Source organism: Hyperolius riggenbachi, chromosome 7, assembly GCF_040937935.1.
Source record: "Hyperolius riggenbachi isolate aHypRig1 chromosome 7, aHypRig1.pri, whole genome shotgun sequence".
Classification (NCBI taxonomy): Eukaryota; Metazoa; Chordata; class Amphibia; order Anura; family Hyperoliidae; genus Hyperolius; species Hyperolius riggenbachi.
This window is the reverse complement of record NC_090652.1, coordinates 216,568,915-216,593,423: the sequence shown is the minus strand read 5'-3', so window position 1 is coordinate 216,593,423 and position 24,509 is coordinate 216,568,915. Positions and strand designations below refer to the sequence as shown.

The 24,509-nt window shown below is 42.9% G+C and overlaps 1 protein-coding gene across 2 annotated transcripts in view; it reads right to left on the bottom strand.

The window, feature by feature from the left end:
• Positions 1-1,165: 1,165 nt before the first annotated feature.
• ITGB2 (integrin subunit beta 2) overlaps positions 1,166-24,509 on the bottom strand; it is a 242,965-nt gene continuing 219,621 nt past the window's right edge. For both annotated transcript variants that reach the window (XM_068245216.1, XM_068245215.1), the window contains 5 exons: positions 22,485-22,729; positions 21,199-21,412; positions 17,538-17,746; positions 15,469-15,635; positions 1,166-5,069 (listed from right to left, as the gene is read on the bottom strand). In XM_068245216.1, coding sequence (XP_068101317.1) covers positions 4,998-5,069; positions 15,469-15,635; positions 17,538-17,746; positions 21,199-21,412; positions 22,485-22,729 — 907 coding nt within the window. In that variant the 3' untranslated portion in view covers positions 1,166-4,997. The remainder of the gene's footprint in view (positions 5,070-15,468; positions 15,636-17,537; positions 17,747-21,198; positions 21,413-22,484; positions 22,730-24,509) is intronic.

Sequence of the window (24,509 nt, the reverse complement as noted above, 5' to 3'; positions counted from 1 at the left end):
TTATCCAGCTGACATTATCCCTTCCACACAATCTTGGGGCGCCTTCTCCCTCCCAGTAATATCCCACACCAGCCCCCTCAGCTCGGGGTGTTGGCCGTGTATGTTGGTTCCTTGGAAGTCTTATACCCCTTTTTCTGTTCCTGGAGAGCAACCTACATTGTGGAAGACTAAAGAACCCAAGTGAGGACAGGCTTTCTTCACCAGCCGTCACACTGTGGTTGCTGGTCTTGCAACCTATTCTTGTGAGTATTCTGCACATACCTTAGTTGAGTGTCCCAAACCCTCAAAGTGCTACACTATTAGAAGCTCCTGGTGTCCCTGTTTCTTTTTTTGTCGCTAGCTAGTGTTCTGTTACTATGTGGGGTTGGGCACATAATGGCATGGGAATGCCACGCCAGACGCCACAGATGGGGATGGGCGTAGAGAACAATGCTCTTGGCCAAATCACCAGACTGATTGCTATCGGAGGCGTCGGGGAACATCAGGAGCTGCTGTACACACACTGGCTTCTTGGCATAGTCTTTATTGGCTGCCTTGGCCCAGTATTATCTAGGATGTGTACAAGGCTTCACATCAAGACATCAGGTTTCCTTTGTAAACTTTTCTTATCAACTTACAGTGGGGGGGGGGGGGGGGATTTTTGCACTCTACACTGTGTTCACTTCGGGGTGAAACATGTTGAAGCCTGTGTAACTTTATATATTTGCCCCTATATGTAATCCCACATCTTAGTTTTAGCAGCTGAGTCTAGGCAGCACAATTCAGGGCTCGTGATAGGCGCCGCCAACTCTCGGCCATTCCTGCCTACTTGGCTGCTTTATAATTTCTGCTCTCGTACGTGTGTGAGATAGCTAGACCCCTCCTAGGCTATGAATCTGTAGGGAGGTGGGGACCAGCAAGGATCCAATCACATGTAGTATGTGTACAGGTGTCCCCAGCATCTTCTTCCTCCTCTTCAGTGATCGGCTACTTTGGAAAATACTGGGCTGCCTGCTACTGTAATTCTTGTAAGCTGTAGTGGGGCATCTCTACACATCCTCCTTGCTCCCTTCTCCATAGAAAAAAAAATAAGCAGCAGCTTATCTGTATACTGATTGCGGGTAAACTGTTGTCCAAAGTACATGAATGTGCAAAGAAAAAAAAACAGAAAGTAACAGCAACATCATAAAATATCACAAACTTTTATTAGAATTTTATTTTAATATTGAAGAGTGTGTTGTCCTAAAACCCAACGATTTTCATTTATATTGTAACACATTGCATATTTCTGGATAAAAGAAAAAAAAATCTGTAGCAAAAAATTTTTTCACACTTTTTATTTTCTTTTTATTTTAGAGAACCCTACCTGTTTCTATTCTATTAATGCTGAGATCAAGCTCAAAGGCATTTGCAAGTAAATAGCATGTGGGAGATTTGGAGATTCTGTCTAAGGGCCGGTTCACACTTGCAGTGGACCAAAATGGATCCATTTAAAACGGATCCGTTTTTTGAAAACAAACCCGTTTTCCACAGTTTTGTGCTTTTTGTAGTACAGTATACGTTTTTAATGTATGGTAAAAAAAAAATATACTTCCTCATGGGTGTTTTTAATATGGTAATGAACTTTTTTTTGACCAATAGGAAGAATTGGAAGTAGCAATTTTTTACCCATATGGCCTTGTTTATTGTACCACATTGTTTTGAATGTACCATTCAATGTTGATGTACCATTTTATATGTTTACATATTAATGTACCATTTAATGTACCGCCTATTTAATGTACCGCCAAAATAATTCTTGGTCGGCATGTTTGAAGTCCTGCTCGAGCCTTGCTTGTAAACAGGAAGTCCGTAAAAATGGCTCTGAGGGGAGGAACAGGAAGTTTAGGCTATCTGCTTTGGCATACAATTTGAGACGAGCAAAGTTCAGTGTGGGAACGGAAGATCTGTTTAGCATTGGCTTTCATTGCCTCTGTGGGATCGCTCTCCATAAAAAGTGTCAGAGAGGACTCTCCACTCAGTTTTCAGGAACATATCCAATGGATCTGTTTTTATTTGCAGGTCAAGATGGCCAGTATTTTTAACATTAAGATCCGTTCCTCCTTTTTGTCCGCTCCAAAAAGCCTACCAAATGTTTACATTTTTATGTAAATAAGAAGGAAAAGCTTTTCTTTCTTGATTCTCTGTGAACGACAGCAGAATGGCTTGTCTATTTTAGTTAACAGGAATATGTACATAAGATGGTCATGATGGAGGATGGAAAATCAGAATATCGTACTTGAGCTTAAAGCACACCTGAAATGACATTTGACTGAATGTGATAAACTGAGATCCATGTAGTATTAGCTGTACTAGGAAATTGTCTGAAACACTATATATATATATATATATATATATATTTATTGCAAAATAAAGAGAAATCACTACAAAATAGACACATAATTGGCAGCATTTCCCAAAAAAAAAAAAAAAAAACATAATGTGGCAAAGTTGTTACTCAAAGTAAACATTATTAGGCAGCGTTTGACCCAGAAATACACATAATTTGGCAGCATTTACCCTTCATAAAATACACATAATTAGGCAGCGATTTACAAAGAAATGCACATACTTGGCAAATAATTCTCCACAAAATACACATTATTAGGCAGTGGTTGACCCAGAAATACACATAATTTGAAGGATTTAACCCGAAAAATATGCGCAATTAGGCAGCAGTTGCCCCCCCCCCCCCCCAAAAAAAAAAATATACTGTACATAATTAGGCAACATTCCCCACCCTTAAAATGCTCATTTCGCAGCGTTTTCCCATAAAACATATTTATTCATTTAGAGTTCCCCTTTGATGTTATTATTTCACTTTTTCCCGCAGATAGTGTCCCCCAATATTCCTGGTGTCAGTGAGGGCACCTGACAATAAAAACTAATATACTCACCTGGCAGGTGACTCTTCTCCTGTTCTCCAATGCTGCTCTCTGATCTTCATTGCAAGCCTCCTGACAGGCAGAGCTATAGGAGAATGGTGGCCAGAGCCCAGCACTGGAGACACAAATAGATTCTGTGCTGGGCTTCAGACGCCATTTTCCCATAGCCCTTCTGCCAGACCTCCACTGAGAGTCCCACAGCCGTGCCAGATGGCACCTACACACCTGGGACAAGATCCGCCATTTTGTTTACAGCCCCAGGGGGACCCCTTGACAGGTGCTAATGTACCCCCAGGGATCCACAGACCCCAGATTGAGAATCACTGCCAGATAATCTTTAGCATTAGAGAATGTTTATTATTGACACAGGTTTCATTGTTTGGATCTGACGATTCTTGGTTTACTATATCTGTACAAAGACAGTGCTATTGCCATTCTGTGCCGGTTGACTGTGAAGCACTTGTGACTGTAATTTGCGGTTTAGTTAATAAAAATATATTATTAAAAAGTAAAGAACTCTATAAATGCTTCTCATAAATAAACTCCCCACACACCTGCACTTGCTGAAGGTCATGATTTTACAGTTATGCAAAATCAATTTTTTTACGTACACAACCTTTGCCTTCTCTAAATTAGCATTTGGATGCTTAAAAATGCAGCAACATAGCTGTATTGAATGCATGGTGGGCCTGTAACTTCTACTGGACGCCTTATAGGTGTAAGGGGCTAGAGCAACGTGTTACATAATGGCTGACAAAGTGCATATTCTTCCTATGAATTTAGAAAGGGGGTATATTGTACACAACCACTCTACTTAGAGTGTTCCGTGGCACAGGATATGCTCCCAAGAGTCATAGTCATAGGAAGTAATTACCCCACTTCAAAAAAGGTATGTTGCTTTTTCATGTTTTACAAAGTCAAACAATCCCTTCCAGGAGTTTAGGCAAACATTGCATAAATACATGAATTACATTAATTTAGCCGTTAAGCTGCTGGTTGTGTGACTGCTGACTACACTTTCCAGATATCGCTCTATTTATTTTGTTGGTTTAGAGAGGCTAATCTGAGGCTAGCCTCTCTGAACCAAATGGGCAAAGACCAATAACCTCTTTATTTTCTAAGTCAGGGATGTCCAGTCCTCGAGGGCCGAGGTCCTCACACATTTTTAGCACAGCTCAAATTAATTGATGGGACTGAATCAGGAAAGGCATGTTTCATCAAGTAGAACATATTTCCCAGTCCATCCTAAGCACTGGCATGGATATGGCCCGCGAGGACTGGAGCTAGACTGATCACTGATCTAAGTGGAGACTGTCCAAGGTTGGTTAGCACATCATAAGTAGTTTGCAGAAGTATGTATTCCTAAATGCATGAGTCAACACAAAGATTGACAATTACTTTGGGACCACGGTGGGTCCCCTTCATCGGAATGTGCAGATACACTGTATACATATTGTACTTCTGCAATCTACTTATGGTTTGCTAACCAACCTTGGACTATGCTTACTGTACTGGGTGTTTCCTTTGCACCCTGGTTATGCACCCAACCACATACGGCAAAGTGTGCCACTTCCAAACATCCTACCTCACTAAGTGGAGACTGTGTGTGCTTCAAGAGAACCTGAAATGAGAGGGAGGCTCACATATTTATCTACTTTTAAACGATGTAAATTACCTGGCTGTTCTGCTGATCCTCTGCCTCTAATACTAATACCTGAACAAGCATGCAGGTCAGATTTTGGCGTGTGTGTTTCACATACTACTGCAGCAAAAGAGATTAGCAGGACTGCCAGGCAACTGGTATTGTTTAAAAGGAAATAAATATGGCAGCCTCCATATACCTCTCACTTCAGATTCCCTTTAACTGGTGATCGAAAGCTGAAAGAGGTCTCTACTCCAGCAGTTATGTGACTTCTGTTCTTACTGATAAATGATAGAATAAAATATTATATATTAAAAATTAAACATGGATTTGTAAGAAGGATGTTGGTGTGATGATTATGAAATGATGGGGTTCTGCTGAAGTGTCACTTGAAATGTCAGAGAACAAGAACGGCGATGGTAAAATGTTTGTGTTGTGCTAATTGTTTTGCATTATTCTTCTTCATCATCAAAGTGTGGGTTCTTCACAGTGGTGGTGGCAGTGGTGAATATCGGGTTGATGTCCTAAATAAGAAAGAAAAAAGTAAAAATGGAGGTGTAAACAGCATATGGTAATCTAATTGCAATGACACATTTCCTAAGATTAGAAACAGTCAAAGTAACATGTAGAAACTGTATTTGTGCAGATCATTATATTCTACAGTCCTGTGAACATGAACGCTATATGAAATAATAAGAGTTTTGGATCCCTACCGGTTGTTGTCCTACTTCTACCATCTCACCTTGTAGTCAGTGGTTCTAGTGGGGAGATGGATTGGTAAAAGTTTTTAGGGTCTATTTCCACTAGAATATTACATTTCCCATAAGTTTTCCCCATATGCAAATTTTTGCGTTCAAACGCAAATTTTCATATGCGTCTAACAATCATTAAATGAGAAACGGAAGCGCAGTGTAGAAATCTGCAGCATGCCATCCATATTTTTTCTGCATCGTACCGCATGCGACTCCATTGACATTTATTGGTAAAATTTTCAATGTGACAGTTTACTTAGTGCCCTCAAACTGTTAAAAAACCGAGCATATAATGGGGCTAGCCATCACCAAAGTGTCCAGGACTATCTTGTGAACTAATAGAGTGATCTGAGATCTATAGGAGCTGGCCACTCATTTAATCACAAGGAGTGTTTGGTAATGGAGGCAACCTATTGAATACAGGGTTGAAATCTGGGTAAGTCAAGAAAAAGCTGCTCTAAGGGATTGTTGACACTATGGGCCTGATTCACAAAGCGGTGATAACTCAGTTATCACGCCTAAAAGACTTTAGGCGTGATAACCTTTGCACTGCTGAGTTAGCACCGTTTTGTGCTCTTTATCGCGCGCAAAGTCCCGCGCGCAGCTCCCATAGGGTTTAATGGGCGCATCACGCGCACTGCACCGTGCGCCGCGCGATTGCGCGCGCAAAAGTTTGCGCGCGGGAATTTTGCGCGAGTTTCATTTTAGCACGCCTAAACTGAGTTTAGGCGTGATAAAGGGCTTTTCACAGGCGTGCAAACACTTTGCATCGCTTTGTGAATCAGGCCCTATGAGCGTTTCTGTTTTTTTTTTTTTTTTTGAAGTGCTGGCGATTTTAGAAATCGCCCTAAAAGTGCTTGTGCAATATTTTCTTATGAGAGTGTTCACAAGTGAGCGTTTCAATTTCTTTGAAATCGCTCATTTTCTGAGCGCTTCGGCTCAAAGGAAGGTAAGCACTTTGTATAGTGATTTCCTGAGCGTTTTTATGAATAAATACATTGAACTTATTCATTTCCGGGTCAAAGAGTTCACTTCCTGACGTTAGAAAAAATGAATCGCTCAGCAAAAGCGCTTGGAGAAACGCTTTTCTAAGCACAAAGTGCAGGGAAAAGCACTTTGAAAAAAGCTCTTTGAAATAAATCGCTCAGCGATTGCGATAGCGCTGGCAATTCATAATGTGAACAGACTTACATACGGAAACTGAGCAGCAGACAGCAGCGGCTGCACTGTTTTTTTTTCACATATGTGTTGTCTTCTGCCTCATGTTTGTTCTGTTAGCTGTTCTGTTCTATTTTCCAGTTTATACTTTTACTGCATTAAGCGATAAAATGCTAATGTTGACAGCAGTTTGAACAGTCAGGTTTCTGTTCATAATTTGATCAGGATCAAGTATCAAGACATTCAAGGAGGTACATTAGACTTAAAGGACACCTGAAGTGAGCATGTCTGCCAGTAGTAAATATGATTACATGCAGGCTGATTGTGGATCAAACAATATGAACAAATGACATGGTCAAAATCATTTCTTGATCCCTCTTCTGTTTTTTAACTTGTCAGTTTGCAATGCATTGGTATATATTTTTTCCCTTTTCGCTAAATTTCCTCTTTAAATGGCAACTGAAGCGAGAGCGATATGGAAGCTGGCATATTTATTTCCTTTTAAGCAATACCAGTTGCCTGTCTGTCCTGCCGATCCTCTGCCATACTTTTAGCCATAGACCCTGAAGCATGCAGCAGATCAGGTGTTTCTGACATTATTGTCAGATATGACAAGATTAGCTGCATGTTTGTTTCTGGTGTTAATTAGAAACTGCTGTAGCTAAATAGATCAGCGGGGCTTAAAGGCAGCAGGGTGTAAAAGGAAATAAATATGGCAGCCTTCCAGGGGCGTAGCAATCGCTATAGCAACCATAGCGTTGCCATGGGGCCCCTACGTCACAGGGGGCCCGCAGCAGGATGCCCCGCTAGGTGCTGGAGGGATGGCAGCGGCAGATACATACCTTCTGTGCGCTCCAGCGCGGATGGTTCTCCCTCTAGTGTCTGACACGACTTCCTGTTTATACCGGAAGTATCTACCGCCGCTGCCTCGCCGCCTGCATACAATCTTTATTCAATGCTGGAGGGAAGCTCAGAGGGGAGAGCCCCCACCGACGTGCCATCAAGCTCTCCCCTCATGCTGCCACCCCTCCAGCCCTCAAAAACGGCCCTGAGCGGGCCCGGGGGAGGGGCAGCCTAACCTGGGGGGTGCCGCCCGTCATTCACTACCTTCCTGGGAGTCCCTGTCACTCACAACCTAACCTGGGGGGCGCCTGTCACTCACTACCTAACTGGGGGTCCCTGTCGCTCACAACCTAACCTGGGGGTCCCTGTCACTCACTACCTTACTGGGGGTCCCTGTCACTCACTACCTAACCTGGGGGGCACCTGTCACTCACTACCTAACCTGGGGGGGCGCCTGTCACTCACTACCTAACCTCGGGGTCCCTGTCTCTCATTACCTAACCTGGGGGTCCCTGTCACTTACTACCTAACCTGGGGGTCCATCACTACCTAAACTGGGGGCTCCTGCCACTACATACACTGGGGGTCCCTGTCACTACCTGAACTGGGGGGTCCCTGTCACTACCTGAACTGGGGGTCACCTGTCACTGCCTGAACTGGGGGGGCTCCTGTCACTACCTAAACTTGGGGACTCCTGGCGCTACCTTAACTAGGGGGCACCTGTCACTACCTAAACTATCCAGGTCAGCCAGCCCAGCATCACCACCAGCCAACCAGCCCAGAATCACTGTCAAAAAGGCCACAGCATCACCACCAGTCAGACCAGCATTTACTTCAACCAGCCAAGCACAGCCCAGCATCACCACCAGCCAACCCAGCCACAGCATCACCGCCAACCCAGCCACAGCATCCAGTACAGGAGAATTCAGAAGCCAGGTGAGAGGTGTCTACCATATTAAGGGGGCATTCTGCCTATTTATGTGAAATGCTGTCTATTTATGTGCCTCATGATTGCTGAATTTGTCTTGTTGGGGGCCTCATGATTGCTGAATTTGCCTTGTTGGGGGCCTCACGATGGCTGAATTTGTCATGTTGGGGACCTCATTTTTGCTGAATTTGTCTTGATAGGGGCCTCATGACTGCTGAATTTGTGTTGTTGGGGGCCTCATGATTGCTGAATTTGTCTCGTTGGGGGCCTCATGATTTGTTGGGGGCCTCATGATTGCTGAATTTGTCTTGTTGGGGGCCTCATGATTTGATGGGGACCTCATGATTGCTGCATTTGTCTTGTTGGGGGCCTCACGATTGCTGAATTTGTCATGTTGGGGGCCTCATTTTTGCTGTATTTGTCTCGATAGGGGCCTCATGATTGCTGAATTTGTCTTGTTGGGGGGTCAAATGATTGCTAACTGCGAGACTATGGGAAGAGTTGAATCATCATCATATGAGACAATAGCATTAAACCTACTTTTTTAGCTTTTTTTAAAACAGAAAATAAAACTGGGAGGTTGTAAAAAAATGAATTTATTTTTCAGGAATAGGATGGATGAAATTGTTTATTTTCACAGTTTATTTTCAACTTGGATTTTCCATAATGTTCATGTATGAGTTAAAACATTTGTACAGTATTTAGTTTAAATTGCTGTTGCCTTAAGGGTGCCCAGTGATTTCTAGTTACGCCCCTGACTACTACCTAAACTGGGGACACCTATAGACCTGGCTACTTATACTGTACTTAGAGGGGTGTGGGAATGTTGGGGTGGAGGGTCCTGGAGGAATGTTTGGATGGGAGGTCCGTGGGGTTGGAAGGTCGTGGGGGGGAGGGGCATAAAAGTGAGGGTTCCTGTCTCTACCTAAAACTGGGGGGCACCTGTCACTAAACATGGGAGTCCCTGTCACTACCTAAACTGGGGGGTCCTTGTCACTACCTAAGCTGGGGCTCGTCCCAGGAGGCGTCATGCAACACAGCCCAAAAAATGTGTTTGCTGCCTCGTATCTCTGGGTCTGGGTATGCCAGTGAACCCAAATTTGGGGTGCTCTCTCCCCAAGGGCCCCGCACACCAATTTGAGGGTGCCTGTTTTACTTGGATTGGGAGATGGAAAAAAAAGCCACCTGCCAAAAAAGAGGAGTTTTAGGTCTGCTCCACCTGAACCCAAAGGACCAGCATCTCCCAACTTAGGGTGCGGGTAACCCCAACCCTGGGGCATCTCTGACCCAAATTTGGGGTCAATGGCACTGACAGAATCAGAGTTAGGGCCGGAAAATTCAAAAAATCATCATTTTTCAACTGTGATTTTCTAACTGAATCTTTCCAACTGTCATGTTCTAACTGCCATTTTCCAACTGTCATTTTTCAACTGCCATTTTCCAACTGTCATTTTTCAAATGTCATTTTCCAACTGTCATTTTTCAACTACCACTTTTTAACTGCCATTTTAAACTGTCATTTTCCAACTGCCAAATTTTAACTGCCATTTTCCAACTGCCATTTTTCAACTGTCATTTTCCAACTGTCATTTTTCAAATGTCATTTTCCAACTGTCATTTTTCAACTGCCATTTTCCAACTGTCATTTTTCAACTGCCATTTTCCAACTGTCATTTTTCAACTGACATTTTCCAACTGCCACTTTTTAACTGCCATTTTAAACTGTCATTTTCCAACTGCCAAATTTCAACTGTCATTTTCCAACTGCCAAATTTCAACTGCCATTTTCCAACTGTCATTTTTCAACTGCCATTTTCCAACTGTAATTTTTCAACTGTCATTTTCCAACTGTCATTTTTTAACTGCCATTTTCCAACTGCTATTTTCAATTGCCATTTCCCAACTGTCATTTTCCAACTGTCATTTTCCAACTGTCATTTTTCAACTGCCATTTTCCAACTGTCATTTTTCAACTGTCATTTTTCAACTACCATTTTCCAGCTGTCATTTTTCAACTGCCACTTTTTAACTGCCATTTAAAATTGTCATTTTCCAACTGCCAAATTTCAACTGCCATTTTCCAACTGCCATTTTCCTACTGCCAAATTTCAACTGTTATTTTCCAACTGCCATTTTCCAACTGCCAATTTTTAACTGACATTTTCCAACTGCCAATTTTTAACTGACATTTTCCAACTGACATTTTTCCAACTGTCATTTTCCAACTGACATTTTTCAGCTGTAATTTTCCAACTGCCATTTTCCAACTGCCAATTTTTAACTGTAATTTTCCAACTGCCATTTTCCAACTGTCGATTTCCAACTGTCACTTTCCAAATGTCACTTTCCAACTGTCATTTTCCACATGTCATTTTCCAACTGCCATTTCTCAACTGCCATTTTTCAGCTGTCATTCTTTAACTGCCATTTTAAAGTATAGGAAAGTGGAAAACCGCCCTGAAAAATGCTAGATCAGAGCGGTTTTCCAGGCGTTTTTGTTACAGAAGCTGTTCAGTAACAGCTTTACTGTAACAATATTTGAAATCTGCTACACAAAAACCCTCCAAAAAACGATAGGCATGTTTAGAAAACATGCCTAAAATCGCTCTCTAAATCTCCTTCAAAAACCTCTAGCGTTTTGCGGATCTGCTACAGGTTTTTGGTGTGCACTGGGCCTGTAAGGTATTTTAGATGTGAGGATGGAGCTTTTTGTATTTAATTATGCAGGAGTTTAAAAAAGGAATATACCGAAAGGACAATTCCTGCGTCTTCGCAGAAATTGTACAAATATTGCTGACTATGAAAACCAGTCTTTGGTACTAAAACAAAGGTTTGTGGAAAAGGGGTATAGAACAGCAGATTTGGAGAGGAAAATAGAGGGGGTGAAGAATAGGGATAGAGCAGATCTCATAAATGGATAGAAAAATGGGGACAATAATAACAAATATGAGTGTGCGTTTATTATTATTATTAATTAGATTTATATAGCGCCAATATATTACGCAGCGCTGTACAATAAATAAGGTTACAGACAATGATAACAGGGGTGACAGAACAATACAGGTAATAGACAATAGATACAACTGAATACAGGTAATAGCAAAAAGATACACAACACAATGCAGACAGTAGTACAATGCCAGATTATAAACTGGAGTGGTAGTGGTAACAAGTGCACACAGTTATGTATGATACACAAGGGGAGAGGGCCCTGCCAAAGGCTTACAATCTAGAGGGAGGGGTTGGTGACACAAAAGGAGGGGGGTGACACAAAAGGAAGGGGGGGATCATTATACAGGATATAATGATCAATATAAGAGCCTTCAAGGCATAATACAGAAACATTGGGGGGTATTGACAACAGACCCCATGCTTAGGGGACTTATACCAGAAAAGCACAAATTTATATACAGAAAAGCAAGATATTTGAGAAATATGTTAGTACCTAGTTGTGTTGAACCTCCCAAAACTAGTTTAGTCCCTAAGGACTGGCAAAAGCCGGGGTTTGTACCCTGTAGATCTTGCAAAGCATGTAGGGAATGTAGTCCAAAGAAAACTGATGGTTTTGTTTCCTTTGCCAGTGGGAAGTCATTTAAGATTAAGCAATTCATAACTTGCAGTGATCGTTATGTGGTGTACCTAGCCTGGTGCCCTTGCGGGTGGCAATATGTGGGTCGTACCACATGCACCCTAAAGGAGCGGATGGGGGAACAGCCACGTAACATAAGAGAAGGTTTTGCCAACCATAGCTTATCAGCACATTTTGGTGAAGCTCATTCATGTGATGCGGAGCTATTATCTTTTTGTGGTATATTTAAACTGACCCCTAATTGGAGGGGATGTAATAGGTTACGCGCTATCTCCAAAGGGGGAGACAAAATGGATATACAACCTTGGTACATTGATGCCAGGGGGGTTAAACATTGATGTAGATATTATCTGTTTTCTGGGTGAATAGTGACCTGGACCCTTTAACATCTATAGTTTATGATGCAGTATAACCCTTTAATAGTAATAATGTATTGCTTATGATGTGGTATAGAGGTTTTGTACAAATTTCCTCTTAATCTTTCCAGTGTAGTGATTATGAAGAATAGTGTTATGCTGACCTTATAGGAATAGTGTTATGCTAAAGGTGGCCATACATGGTACAATTTTTCAATTAGATAATTTAGTTCGATTATTCCGTTAGATCGAATCTAAAGATTTTTCCAGCATGTCCGATCATTTTTCCCGAAAAAACGGGATAATCGTTCGAATTTCTTGATCGAAAAAAAAAATATTTTCAACTTTCATTCAATTCGATCATTTAGATCGAATAAATGGGAAAATCGAATGTTTTTATTGTACCGTATATGGCCACCATAACCTTTATATGTAGTAGTTGATAGGATATGGGTAGGGTAATGGGTAAATCTTATTTATGTGTGAACTGCTACCTTTTTGAATACTGTAAACGGAGTTTTCCTCGTTATATTGGGCATGGCAGTTTTTTAGTATAATTTTTTTTATAACTTTAAGTCATTTTTCCTCCTTTTATATATAAAGTTTAATTGTGTAGTCATAAGCGGAAGGGATTGTAAGTGAATGCACAGCCCGGTGGAATATCAGCGTGCCTGGTGAGGTCTTTTGGGACATATGCCCCTCCGTAGTTTAGTGGAGTGCAGGCTGCCTTTTTGGAACATATGGCTCTCTGTAGTTCATTGGAACGCAGGTTGGCACGCACAGACAGGACGCAGTGGGCGTTCATCTGGTTGCCGTTGCTGATTGGTCATGCTGGGGACGCATGACGCGCTGGGTTGAATCCAGTGGCTGATTGGTCTTAATCTGCACACGCACAGAGAGCTGGTTTATTCGTCTTGGGGGGGCGGAGATAGGTGTAACGTAATGAGGTCCCCATATTGCGCAGGCGCTGGGGAACACATGACGCGCTGGGTGAATCCAGTTGCTGATTGGTGCATATAGGCTGCCACCATGATCGGGGGCGGCTCCGTTTTTTGGGGGGAGGGAGTGCCGGGAATCCTTGAAAAGCTCTCTATCCACATAGTAACCTTAGCTTCTGATGAGTCAATACGACGAAACATGTAAGGCGGGGTTACAGAATGCGGAAGTGAGAGCTGATCCACGAGGGTAGTCGAGCGGCATCCTTAGCTGTGGTGATAGTGGTAGTGCACGCCATTTTGATTACAGCAGAGGGACTACAAGTGCCAGCCGGGGCCCAACAAAACGGGGGACAGCCCGTTCCCAAAACTCTATGCTGACTTTAAAAGTTGTGGATATCGTGATTCCTCTGCAGATGTAGACTTGTTTTCATTGAACCTTTTTGTGAATAATATAATTTTATTCATACAAAAATAGCTGAGATAGCGCCACCTTCCGTGGAAAAGGAGTTTAATTGTATCCAGAGGAGAGCTCGTCAGAGAAGGATGTCAGTCATTGCTACTCGTATCTTTAGACCTCGTACGGTAATTAGGGTTTCTGGCGTTCTGGCACGACTTGCATGTGGTGAGCCGCCCCCTGCCGCCGCGTCCACCTCACACCCTCACTGCACCTTTGCTGCATTGTGCAGCGTGGACTCCATACCGTGTATCCTCCTGCAGTGTGGATCCTTTACCCTGCACCCGCTGGATCTCCACAAGTCTCGATCCAACACTACCCTCAAGCCACAACACGGCGTTTCCTGGACTCACCATCATCGGCCAGGAGGCCTTTATTGATAGCTACATAGCGACTCTACGCGGTCTACCCGCAGCACGCACGGAGACATCTCACTGGAGCTATTCTATGATGCTGACACCGTGGAGCTGGTAGAGTATGCTTATACCCCCCAAGAGTGCATCATGCCGCTTATGCTGCTGCTTTTATGAAGTACATTACTGAACGGGCTTGTGATTGGAGCCTCCTTTTGCTTCCTTCTTTTCGCTTCATTGCTTGGATTGCTGTTGCTCTACCAATAATTACTGTGGCTATCATAAGTCTATGAGGAACATTACCTTTACTTTTGCCAGGAGAAATTAAAGGTGCACTGCATACATGGGAACACCTGTTTTTTGAACTGAGTGATCACCTTAGATGAACATTTCCTTCCCCCCTCCCCCCTTTTTTTTTCCCCTGTTGCATGTGTGGTTGAGTGGTGGGTGCGGTGAGTCAGGGGGTCGGCCGGCCCCAGTGCAGGCATAGTGCCTTTTATTGGAATTTACTTCCTTTTAAAATTGTTGATCTCAATAATAAAATGTATATGTTTATAACCTAGTTAATACATTGTGTTCTTTGGAGTGTACTCTACTCTAGTCTACCCTTCAATGCTTTCTTGACTCGTACGGTAATTAGACCTAATTACTGAAGGTTTTAGACCAAGTCTAAAGACAGGTGTAAAACATTTGGTAATTATTCGTGAATTCCCTTTTGATGCGACTGATTTCTGGTTTACACCAAACCATCAGCAGACTAGTCTAAACTGCTTAGTAAATTGAGGCCAATGGCACTGATAAGATCGAATTTAGGGCCCGAAAACTACCCAAGATCGTCATGCAAAACAGCCCAAAAAAGTCAACAATTTTTTTGCGCCCTCATATCTCTGGTTCTGGGTATGCCAGTGAACCCAAATTTGGGGTGCTCCTTCAGCTGACCCCAAGGGCCCCACACACCGATTATGATTCGTCTCATAGAGTTGTAATTTTAAAAGCTATTTATATGTATCTCTTGTAATGATGAAATGTGTACCCGAGGAAGTGTGGGGAGAATGCCCCCATAAAACGCATTGTATTGAACTCCTGTAACAATAAACTACGCTTCTACTTAGCATGTACAGCAACATTGTTTATGTGTCAGCTTGCCGCTTGCTATAGCGTGCATGCATAGGCATCCGCACATAGGGGCAAAATGGGGCAACCCCTCCTGGCTGTCACCCTCCCACCCCCCCTTCCCTAGTTGGCCCAGCTGCCTATCACGTAATAGGTAGAGTGCCAGAAGCCAGCATCCGACCTCCGATCAGTCGTCAACCAGTGAGAAGAGGGTGCTAGGACCTCGCGGACACTGCACTGATATGTGGAAGTGACATCACCATGCGCCTTTTTGCCACCCCCTGGAAAATAGTCTGCGGACGCCCGTGATAATGCTGCTTATCTGGATCCTTGCATCAGGATACCTGCCAGCTTTCTAACAGAGGACCAGGAGAATGTGTTGCTTCCTGCTTTATTTCTGTCCAGAGTTCTACTTTAAACTGCTAATAATATGTCTTACCCCTTTCCATGTGGCCTGCTGCCTTTCCTTCTCAAATCGCTGGTACTCCTTTCGGTCTTTCACTTCAGTTATGAATTTCCAGATGAGCAGAAGGATCAAACCAATAAGGAGCACGCCACCAATTGTGCCTCCCACAATGGCAATAAAGTTAGGAGCTTCAGGGCACTCTGCAAAAAGAATTATCAATTAAGGAAGGTGTGATGAAAACGCAGCATAACACTAGTCAGCTGATTACATGGTTTAAGTGGGAAGCTACTTGTGTCTTCCCCACCTCCTCTCTATAGGAAATAGCATGTTTGTTCAGCTAAAACATATCAGTGGTGGTTTATACTTAGTTCATTCAGCTACCACTGAATGTAATCTGTACATAGCTTTAATTTCAAGGGAACCTCACGCATTCCAATAAGCAGATCTCAACTTCTCTGAAAATCCGACCCACTATCTGTCCCAGGGAGAACAGTAAGCGTGCTCCTATTCCTTTGATACTGTAGGTTTTGATGTGCTGAATGCGTTCATGTTTGTGCTATGCATGTTACAGGGCCCGAGTTAGGACACATACAACACTTGGCTACCTCTACGCGGTGTATGTGACTACGCAAGAGACTTTATTTTTGTAACGAAGATCCCAGCTTTTAACTTAGCTGTAGGGACAGCATTGATTGCTGCATGATTTTTGTGAATTAATTCACATGAGAATTTGCATGAGTGTGCGGAGGTTGATTTTGACTTTGCTGCTTTGCTTGCCACACCCCTTCCAGCACCTCCCTATTACATCTGCAAGCGTTTAAATGTCCTAGCTTGAAGTGAGTTTTTTTTTTATATAGCAAAATAAAACAGCCTGGTTATTAATATTTTTGTACTGTGCATAGTATCTCGCCATGTCCAATCCAATCCAAAAAAGCTTTATTGGCAGGACCAAATACATTTAGCATTGCCAAAGCAAAACAAAACATTAACATGGGGAGGGAGGGTTGTGGGAATAAGGGAAGGATATAGGGGGTTGGGGTATATAGACCATTGGTGTATGGAGGGTGTAAGGGACAGTATGGGGAACTGGGAAATACAGTCCATAGGAGGTATTGGGGTGTACAGTCCATGTAGTATCATGTTCCTCTCAGTTGTCACCTCTCAATATGTCACATATTGCTTTAGGTACACTTTAAGTTAGAACACCCACCCAGTAGTTACATGTTAACCCTACGGTAAAGGTTAAAAATTCAAGATGGTGGCAAGAATCCTGGAGCCAGAAGTTAATGTAAATGTCGCAATGGCTAAGTAACCGTGCTTACAGGTATGTGAATTAACACTTTGCATAGACCCTAGATCTTTGCATAGACCCTAGAAGATTACACTGAGTGGGACGTTTGTTATAAGATAGATTATAGCATGGTATATAAATGGTTTAATGTCCCGTGTTCCTCAACATTTGGGTGAAGAGCAGTTCACAAGAGGCAGAAACCTTTTCACCCCCTCCTGCAAGATACCCCCTCAATGTTAAAGGCATGTGGCTGGGTAAGGTTCAGGATGGTGGGGACTACCCTCTAACACCCTGTAACATTTGTATAGCGCTTTTCTCCTGTTGGACTCAAAGTGCTCATGAGCTGCAGCCACTTAGGGCTCAGACACACTATAAGAGCTTTTCTGAGCGTTTGCGATTGCTGAGCACTTTCTGAGCGTTTTAAAAAATTGCTCACATTCACTTGCATTAAAATTGCGGTAAAATCGCGTACAAATCGTCGCGATCGCTTACGTTTTTACACGTCCGTGATTTTACGTGATGGTGGTGAGTTTTACGCAATTTTTACCGTGATTTTATTGCAAGTGAATGGGAGCGATTTTTTAAAAAGCACTCAGAAAACGTTCAGCAATCGCAAACGCTCAGAAAAGTGTGTCTGAGCCCTAAGGGTGTAAATTTTTAAACTTGTATCGATTAACAAGAAAACCTAAAAATTCAATTTTGCAATGTCAAAGTTCAGAGACTTTTTCTACTGGTTACTGTCACTACTGCATACTGAGCCTCTGCACCACTGCAGCCAGTAAGAGACATGTGCTATCCTGCTACACCTTACCTCTCTTCAGGGTGTATGTTATGGTGTGCTTGTCCTCTCCATCATTCTCATATAAAACATATTGCATCCAGCAGTTATCTGAATCCTTCTCCTTGCAGAACGTTTGTTCTGTGATTTGCTCCACCTTTTCAGCTGTGACTCCGGGGCAAACATGCGAGCAGTTGCCGGAGGTCTTGTCTCCTTGCTGTATGTAGCATTCAACACAAGGTCTGGTGCAGAAGATGAAAAATAGAACGTTTATATTATTTATTCTAAACAGTGCATCCAGCCAAAAACAAAATCATAACATGTAAATTACTAGACACTTTTTATTATTCCTCATTTCTGAATCTTAGGTATTTTCCTTGTATTGGTCTGCATAAATCTTTTCTAAGGAGCACTTATGATTATAATGTTTATTTTATCTAGCTTATACGGACCAGATCATTGCCGCACTAGGATCAGTCGGCTACAAAAAGCGGCCATTTGGGCACCGGGATTAGTGTTTGGTATTACAGTGGGGGGTTGTTATAGTTAGTTTCAAGGAGGAGAGAGATAGTGTTTGGCATTAGATGAGGGGGTTAGTGTTAGGCACCAGGAGTTAGTGTGAGAATGGAGGCCAGGTTAGTCTATAGTAAAATAGTAATATAAAATACCAATATTTTTAATAGCATCACCACTCACTTTAAAAATGGCTGTAGGGAGAGTGGGCACCTCGATACACTATAGAGGCGCCCTTGCTCCATACAGCCATTTTCAAAAGGCACTTGTCTTGTCTGTGTAATTGACCTGAAGAAGCGGACCAAGAACCATGAAATGTGTTGTCAATCTCAAAATTGTGCTTGAATAAAATCCTTTCCAATTATTTGGTGTTATTCATCTGGAGAGGTAAGATTAATCTAATACAATCAGTTTATATATATTGGGCACCTCCATCCCCTTGTCAGTGATCTCATAGTATGTCTCTGCTTACTCCTATTTTATTGACAGAAAAAGCCAGAGTTACCATAAGGCACTGTAGGCTTGTGTCTACAGGTGCCTGATGATGGAAAGGCTCACTTCCCTCCTTAAGTGCCACCCTCCTTTCCTATGCAGAGTCCCAAGTGGAGCATAAATGAGAGGAAACGCACCCAGATCTCGTCCACTGATGAGATCTCCCTTCAGTCGGGGGCACTTCTAGTTACCTAATACCAGGGGACACCTCTAGCTACTTAGTATTAGGTAGCCAGAGGCACATTCAGTATTAAGGTACACCTGTGGCTACCTACACCAGGCAGAGGAAGTAAGAGAGAAGTGGCAGCGGGGCCAGCCAGCACATTTGTGGTGCAGTTCAGTGGGTGTTTGTAGGTTCGTGGAAAGCGAAGCGTAGGGTGCTAGATTATCTGTGCCTATAGGCACCTGTGATGTAAATCCGGCCTGTTGACAGATCTTTCTTGTGCTTCTTTTAATAATAACAAAGATTCTTCTTTGCTTCATAAGGAGTAACAGAAGAAATAAATTATGTTAGTGTTAATAGTAGGAACTGTTTGCTGAATGTGTGGAGAATACATATGTAGAGGTCTAAGCTAACAGCATGGCAAGGCATGAAGTCCTATACCCTGAGTAATGATGCTTACTTGCTAAATATACATCGTGGTTATTGAAGCGACACCATTTCCGCTCTGGTAGCGGTATAAGGGACCAATTAAATGAGGTTGAGTTAGGCAGTCTACTTTGAAAGTATTATGAAGGCTTACACCACCCTGCCCATAATGCTGCAATTCTTTTTGAACAGTGTAGGTTTGGAAAAGTTTTCCATCTAATTATAGTTTTCTGTTATATGTGAGAAGGTCCACGCTGGAGTGCTCCAGAGAGAGATTAAAGTGAAATGGGGCCCTCGGCAAGTAACAAATTCTCAACCTTGACCTTGATTCTTGGTAAGATTTGGGTTAGCATCAACCAGGTCCCTAGACTCTCTCCAGGCCCTAGGCACAAGCCTAATTTTGCCTTGTGGATGATTTGAGGTGCACTGATATTATGCATGGTTTTTGGCATGCGGACACCAAGCATGCTTATTATATGATAATATGTGTGACTGTCCACAGCAGCACAATAGAAAATGAAGAATGCTCGTGATGTCCAAGGGAACTGAATGTAAATTGCACACGGAATGTGAACGCAATTTCAATGAGAACAGATGTGAGCCACTAATTAATTTACATTGGGTGTTTAACCTTTTGCCAACCGCGTCACGCCAATGGGCGCGGACGCGGCAGCAGCCCCGGGACTGCCTAACGCTGATTGGCGTAAGGTCCTTGGGGTGGGGATTGCAGGAGATCGCATGCGCCGCATGAATGACAGAGCAGGTGATCGCCGCTCGGAGACTGTTAGACGGCGAAACCACCGTCTAATAGACCTGTACAGTGCTGCGATCTAAGGCTGTACTGGGGACAGCCGTGTGACACGGCTGTCCCCTCCATTGGCTCAGGGGTGATCCGCTGTCATAGGCTGAAGCCTATGACAGCAGATCACAGTGATAAGCTGGCAGAGGGAGGGAGGGGCCAGTGCAAAAATAAAAAATAAATACACATTTTTATTTAAAAATAAAACAAATATTTATAAAAAAAAAAAAAACACTGGGGAAAAGGGGGGGATCACTTGTGTGCTGAGTTGTGCGGCCCTGCAGGGAGGCCTTAAAGCTGCAGTGGCCCAATTTGATAAAAATGGCCTGACCTTTAGGGGGGGGTTTAATACTGCGGTCCTCAAGTGGTTAACGTTGTGTGTTAGTTTGCGTTTTCTGATGCAGTAAAACTTGACTGTGAAGCCTGACCAACAGTTGTTCGCTAAAGCCAGATAAAGTAGAGTGACAACCACAATTGGCACACTGCATTTAAAGGGATACTGAAGTGAGGAAACTCACTTTAGGTTAAATACTGTACATACCTAAGAAGAAGGAAGCCTCTGGATTCCATAGCGCCTTACTGGTCCGTTCCATCAATTCTGTGCCATCCCCCATTGAAGTTATTCAACAGTGCTAGATCGAATAGCTCTTTTACACTTCTCAGGCAGCCCTTGCAAATACTCGCGTCCCCAAGTAGTTCCGAAGACGAGCGCATTTATATTGCAAATGCAGGAGTCCAGGCTCGTGCATGCGCAGTACGGATGGGATTGTCTTCAGAATTGCTCAGGGATGCAAATAGCACCAAAGGCTGCCTGAGGAATGCCCAAGACCTAGAGCAAGTAGTGATGTCTATACTAACAAGACGATAAACTTCTGTAGGGGACTGCTAAAAACAAAAACAATGGGACGGAAAAAGGACCAGGAAGTCTCTATGGTATCCAGAGCTTTCCCTCTACTAAGGTAACGATCACACCTGAAGTGAGTTTCCTCATTTCAGGTTTGCTTGAAAAGATGATCGGCCAGATCCAATTCACTTTTTCTCCTACGTTTTCTCCTGACCTATGCGATATTTTTTCATCATCTGTTTAAAATATCGTTTCCATTCAGCAATTAAAAAAGTACCAAAAAGTCAGTGAAAAAGTTCTGTCAAAATTATTCTGAGTATTTTCTTTCTTGCTGGTGGCTAAAAGGCATTTTATTTATAAGATGAAAATATCACCTAGGAGAAAACTTGGGAGAAAAATGGAATTGAAATACAATACTCTACAAAGTGTTCATAATCGAATAACTATGGGTACTTACCCAAAACGTGGACATTGAGAAGGGCAGCCAGGACATTTCTCACAGAATGGTGGAATATATCCTCCTTTACAGGTGCATTTGTTACACTCACATGTCCCACGACCACTGCATATGCTTCCCCTGCTATTTCTGCAGCTGTCTGTTGATATTTTGCATTGGCACGCACTTCCTTCATAGCCACTGAAACATTTGCAGGTGCTGCAGTCACACTCCCCTGGAAATTAAGAAACATCAAAGATCAGGCACAGATAACACAACTTTCTTTATTGCCTTTCTGCTTATTAGAGATCCTACTGTTTATAGTCCCATTGGTCAAGAATAGCAAATAAGGCAATCTGTCCTGGTTCTTGAGCCCTCAAGGTTGTGCGTGTTGCGGATTCACAAAAGCTTACCTCAGTTGTAACGAGTCATTATTTCAGTCAACATTGCTCTTCTATCAGCTTGAATCAGTCGGCCCATTCTCCTCTGACCTCTAGCATCAACAAGGCATTTTTACCCACAGGACTGCCGCAAAGTGGATGTTTTTCCCTTTTCACACCATTCTTTGTAAACTTTAGAAATTATTGTGCTTGAAAATCCCAGTAACTGAGCAGGTTGTGAAATACTCAGACAGTCCCGTCTGGCACCAACAACCATGCCACACTCGAAATTGCTTAAATCACCTTTCTTTCCCATTCTGGCATTTAGTTTGGCGTTCAGGAGATTGTCTTGACCAGGACCACACCCCCCTAAATGCATTGAAGCAACTGCCATGTAATTGGTGGATTAGATAATTGCATTAATGAGCAATTGAACAGGTGTTCCTAATAATCCTTTAGGTGAGTGTATATATTTAAGTGTACCTGAGATGAGCAGGAGAGAAAATTTATATGTACCTGTGGCCTCCTCCAGCCCCCTCCAGTCTGATCACTCCCTTGCCATCCTCCGTCGCCTTCTAGATCTTCCGCAATCAGCCACGGTAAGTCATCCAGTGGGAGCCAGTCAGTGTAGGCTCCCCCTTCATGCTCTCGTTGCCAGGAGCGTTTTGCACCTGCGCAGTACACCCCAGACCGCAGGAATTACCAGGGCCAATTACGGAAGATCTAGGAGGTGGCGGAGGACGACGAGGGAGAGATCAGCCTGGAGGGGGCTGGAGGAAGACCCAGGTATGTATACATGTTTTTCTCCTGCCCCATCTCAGGGCACTTTTTTCATTTTGACATGATTTTTATTTTAAGTTCCATGCTATTTTAACTGTTTAAATGGCACATTAATAATAAGAAAAGTATAAACTAGACTTCACTCACCATTTCCTCCACACACCATACCGTTAAACATCTCACAGTTCCAGTTGTCACACTGACAATATCGACCATAGATTTTTTTTGCAGGATCTTCATTGGTGTGGCAGACACACTGGTCACATATGCACTCCCCAGCTCCAGAGCACACAGCTGAGCTGTTATCCTTCCTGCAGTTCTGTTCCAGCTCGTGGCTTGTCCTCCCTCCAGTCTTGCATTCACAGTTCTTCCCCACATAGCCTGGATTACAACTGCAAGTAATAGATGTAAAAAAAAATAGATGTAAAACCAGCCTCAAGGACACCTGAAAAATGAAAGGGATATGGAGGCTGCCATATTTATTTCTTTTAAAACAATAGCAGTTGACGGGAGTCCTGCTGATCTTTCTGGCATTAGTAGTTTCTGAATCAAACACCTGAAACAAGCATGTGGAAAATTCAGAACATCTGATATGCATGCTTGTTCAGGGTCTATGATTAAAAGTATTAGAGGCAGAGAATCAGCGGATCAGCAGGAAATCCAGGCAATTTGTGTTGTTTAAAAGGAAACAAATATGGCAGCTTGCATATCTCTCTCACTTTAGGTGTCCTTGAGTTACCCAGCGAGCTCATGGTGAACCAGAACTCATTGGAGTGTGTAAGGGGCTACAATGGACCAAAAAGCGCTCTTACCAAAATGCTATGGAAAACAAAAGTTTGCTTGAAAGTTTGCTTTCTTGCAATGAGGGCTGGTGCACACCAGAGCGGTTCTAGAGCGTTTTTAAAACACTTGCAGGGGGAAAACCGCTTGGCTAATGAAAGTGAATGGGACGGTGCACACCAGAGTGGGTCGTTTTTTCCACAAACGCAAACTCGGGGGCTGCAGCATTTTTTAGATTTCTGAGGCGTCTCTGCCTCAATGTTAAACTATAGGAAAGTGGAAAAACACTTTGAAAACCGCTAGATCAGAGCGGTTTCCAAGCGTTTTTGTTACAGAAGCTGTTCAGTAACGGCTTTTACTGTAACAATATTAGTAATCTGCTACACAAAAACACTCCAAAAAACTCTAGGCATGTTTGGAAAACGTCTCTAAGCATGCCTAGAATCGCTCTGAAATCTGCTTCAAAAACCTCTAGCATTTTGCAGATCTGCTAGAGGTTTTTGGTGTGCACTGGGCTTAATTCAGGTTGGAGTGAGCTCCTAGACGTCTACCAGTGCATCACTGCTGAAGTATGCAAATTATCCATTGTTGTCCATGTAAGCTAGCCACACTTCCAGATCCGCTGGAAAGCAATGACGTGTCAGCTTGTTAATATTACAGAGCCGCAATAATCCAACATGCATACAGACTGTTTCAGACTTGTATGGGGTAGGGCTTGAAACACCCAGAGTTACTGAGTACCCGGCAAGCTCATGGTGAACCAGAATTTCTAGGCACTTGGTGTAATCTAGACTCTATTCTGTTATATACTCCCCCCTTTTTATTGCCTGATGAAGCAGGATCACACCTGTGAAACGTGTTGCAACATTGTATTCGGAGTATGTCAATACATTTGTCTTTCTTGAATCTGACAGTCTATGTGTCTGCTTCAAGGAGGTAAGTCCACCATTGCCTCCTTAGCCTTTTTAAGAATTTTAGTAAATGTTATCCTTTTGGCACCTCTGTTCGCTGTATACTATACCAGTGTCCACCCCGGGTGGAGGGGTGTTTTACCCCCTTCTTTCTTCTGATCTACTGAGAGCGACTTCTTAATCCTGAGTGGGGACAGGTCTAATCTCCCCACCTGCATTTACAGTGGTTGCCTTGGAGGTAACCCTGGTTTGTGAGTATTACTTATCTACTCTACATTCACCCATCCGTACCAGTACGTACTACACTATATTGGGCTCTCGGTGTCGCCTCCTCTTTATATTTTGTTTTCAGGTGTACTTGAGATGCAATTTAAACAAGTATAACAAGTGTAATTATTATCATTTCAGGGTTTTTTTTGTCCTTGAAAGTTATCAGTTCTAAAAGCTTTTAGTATTCCATAAGCCCATTCATGTAATAAAT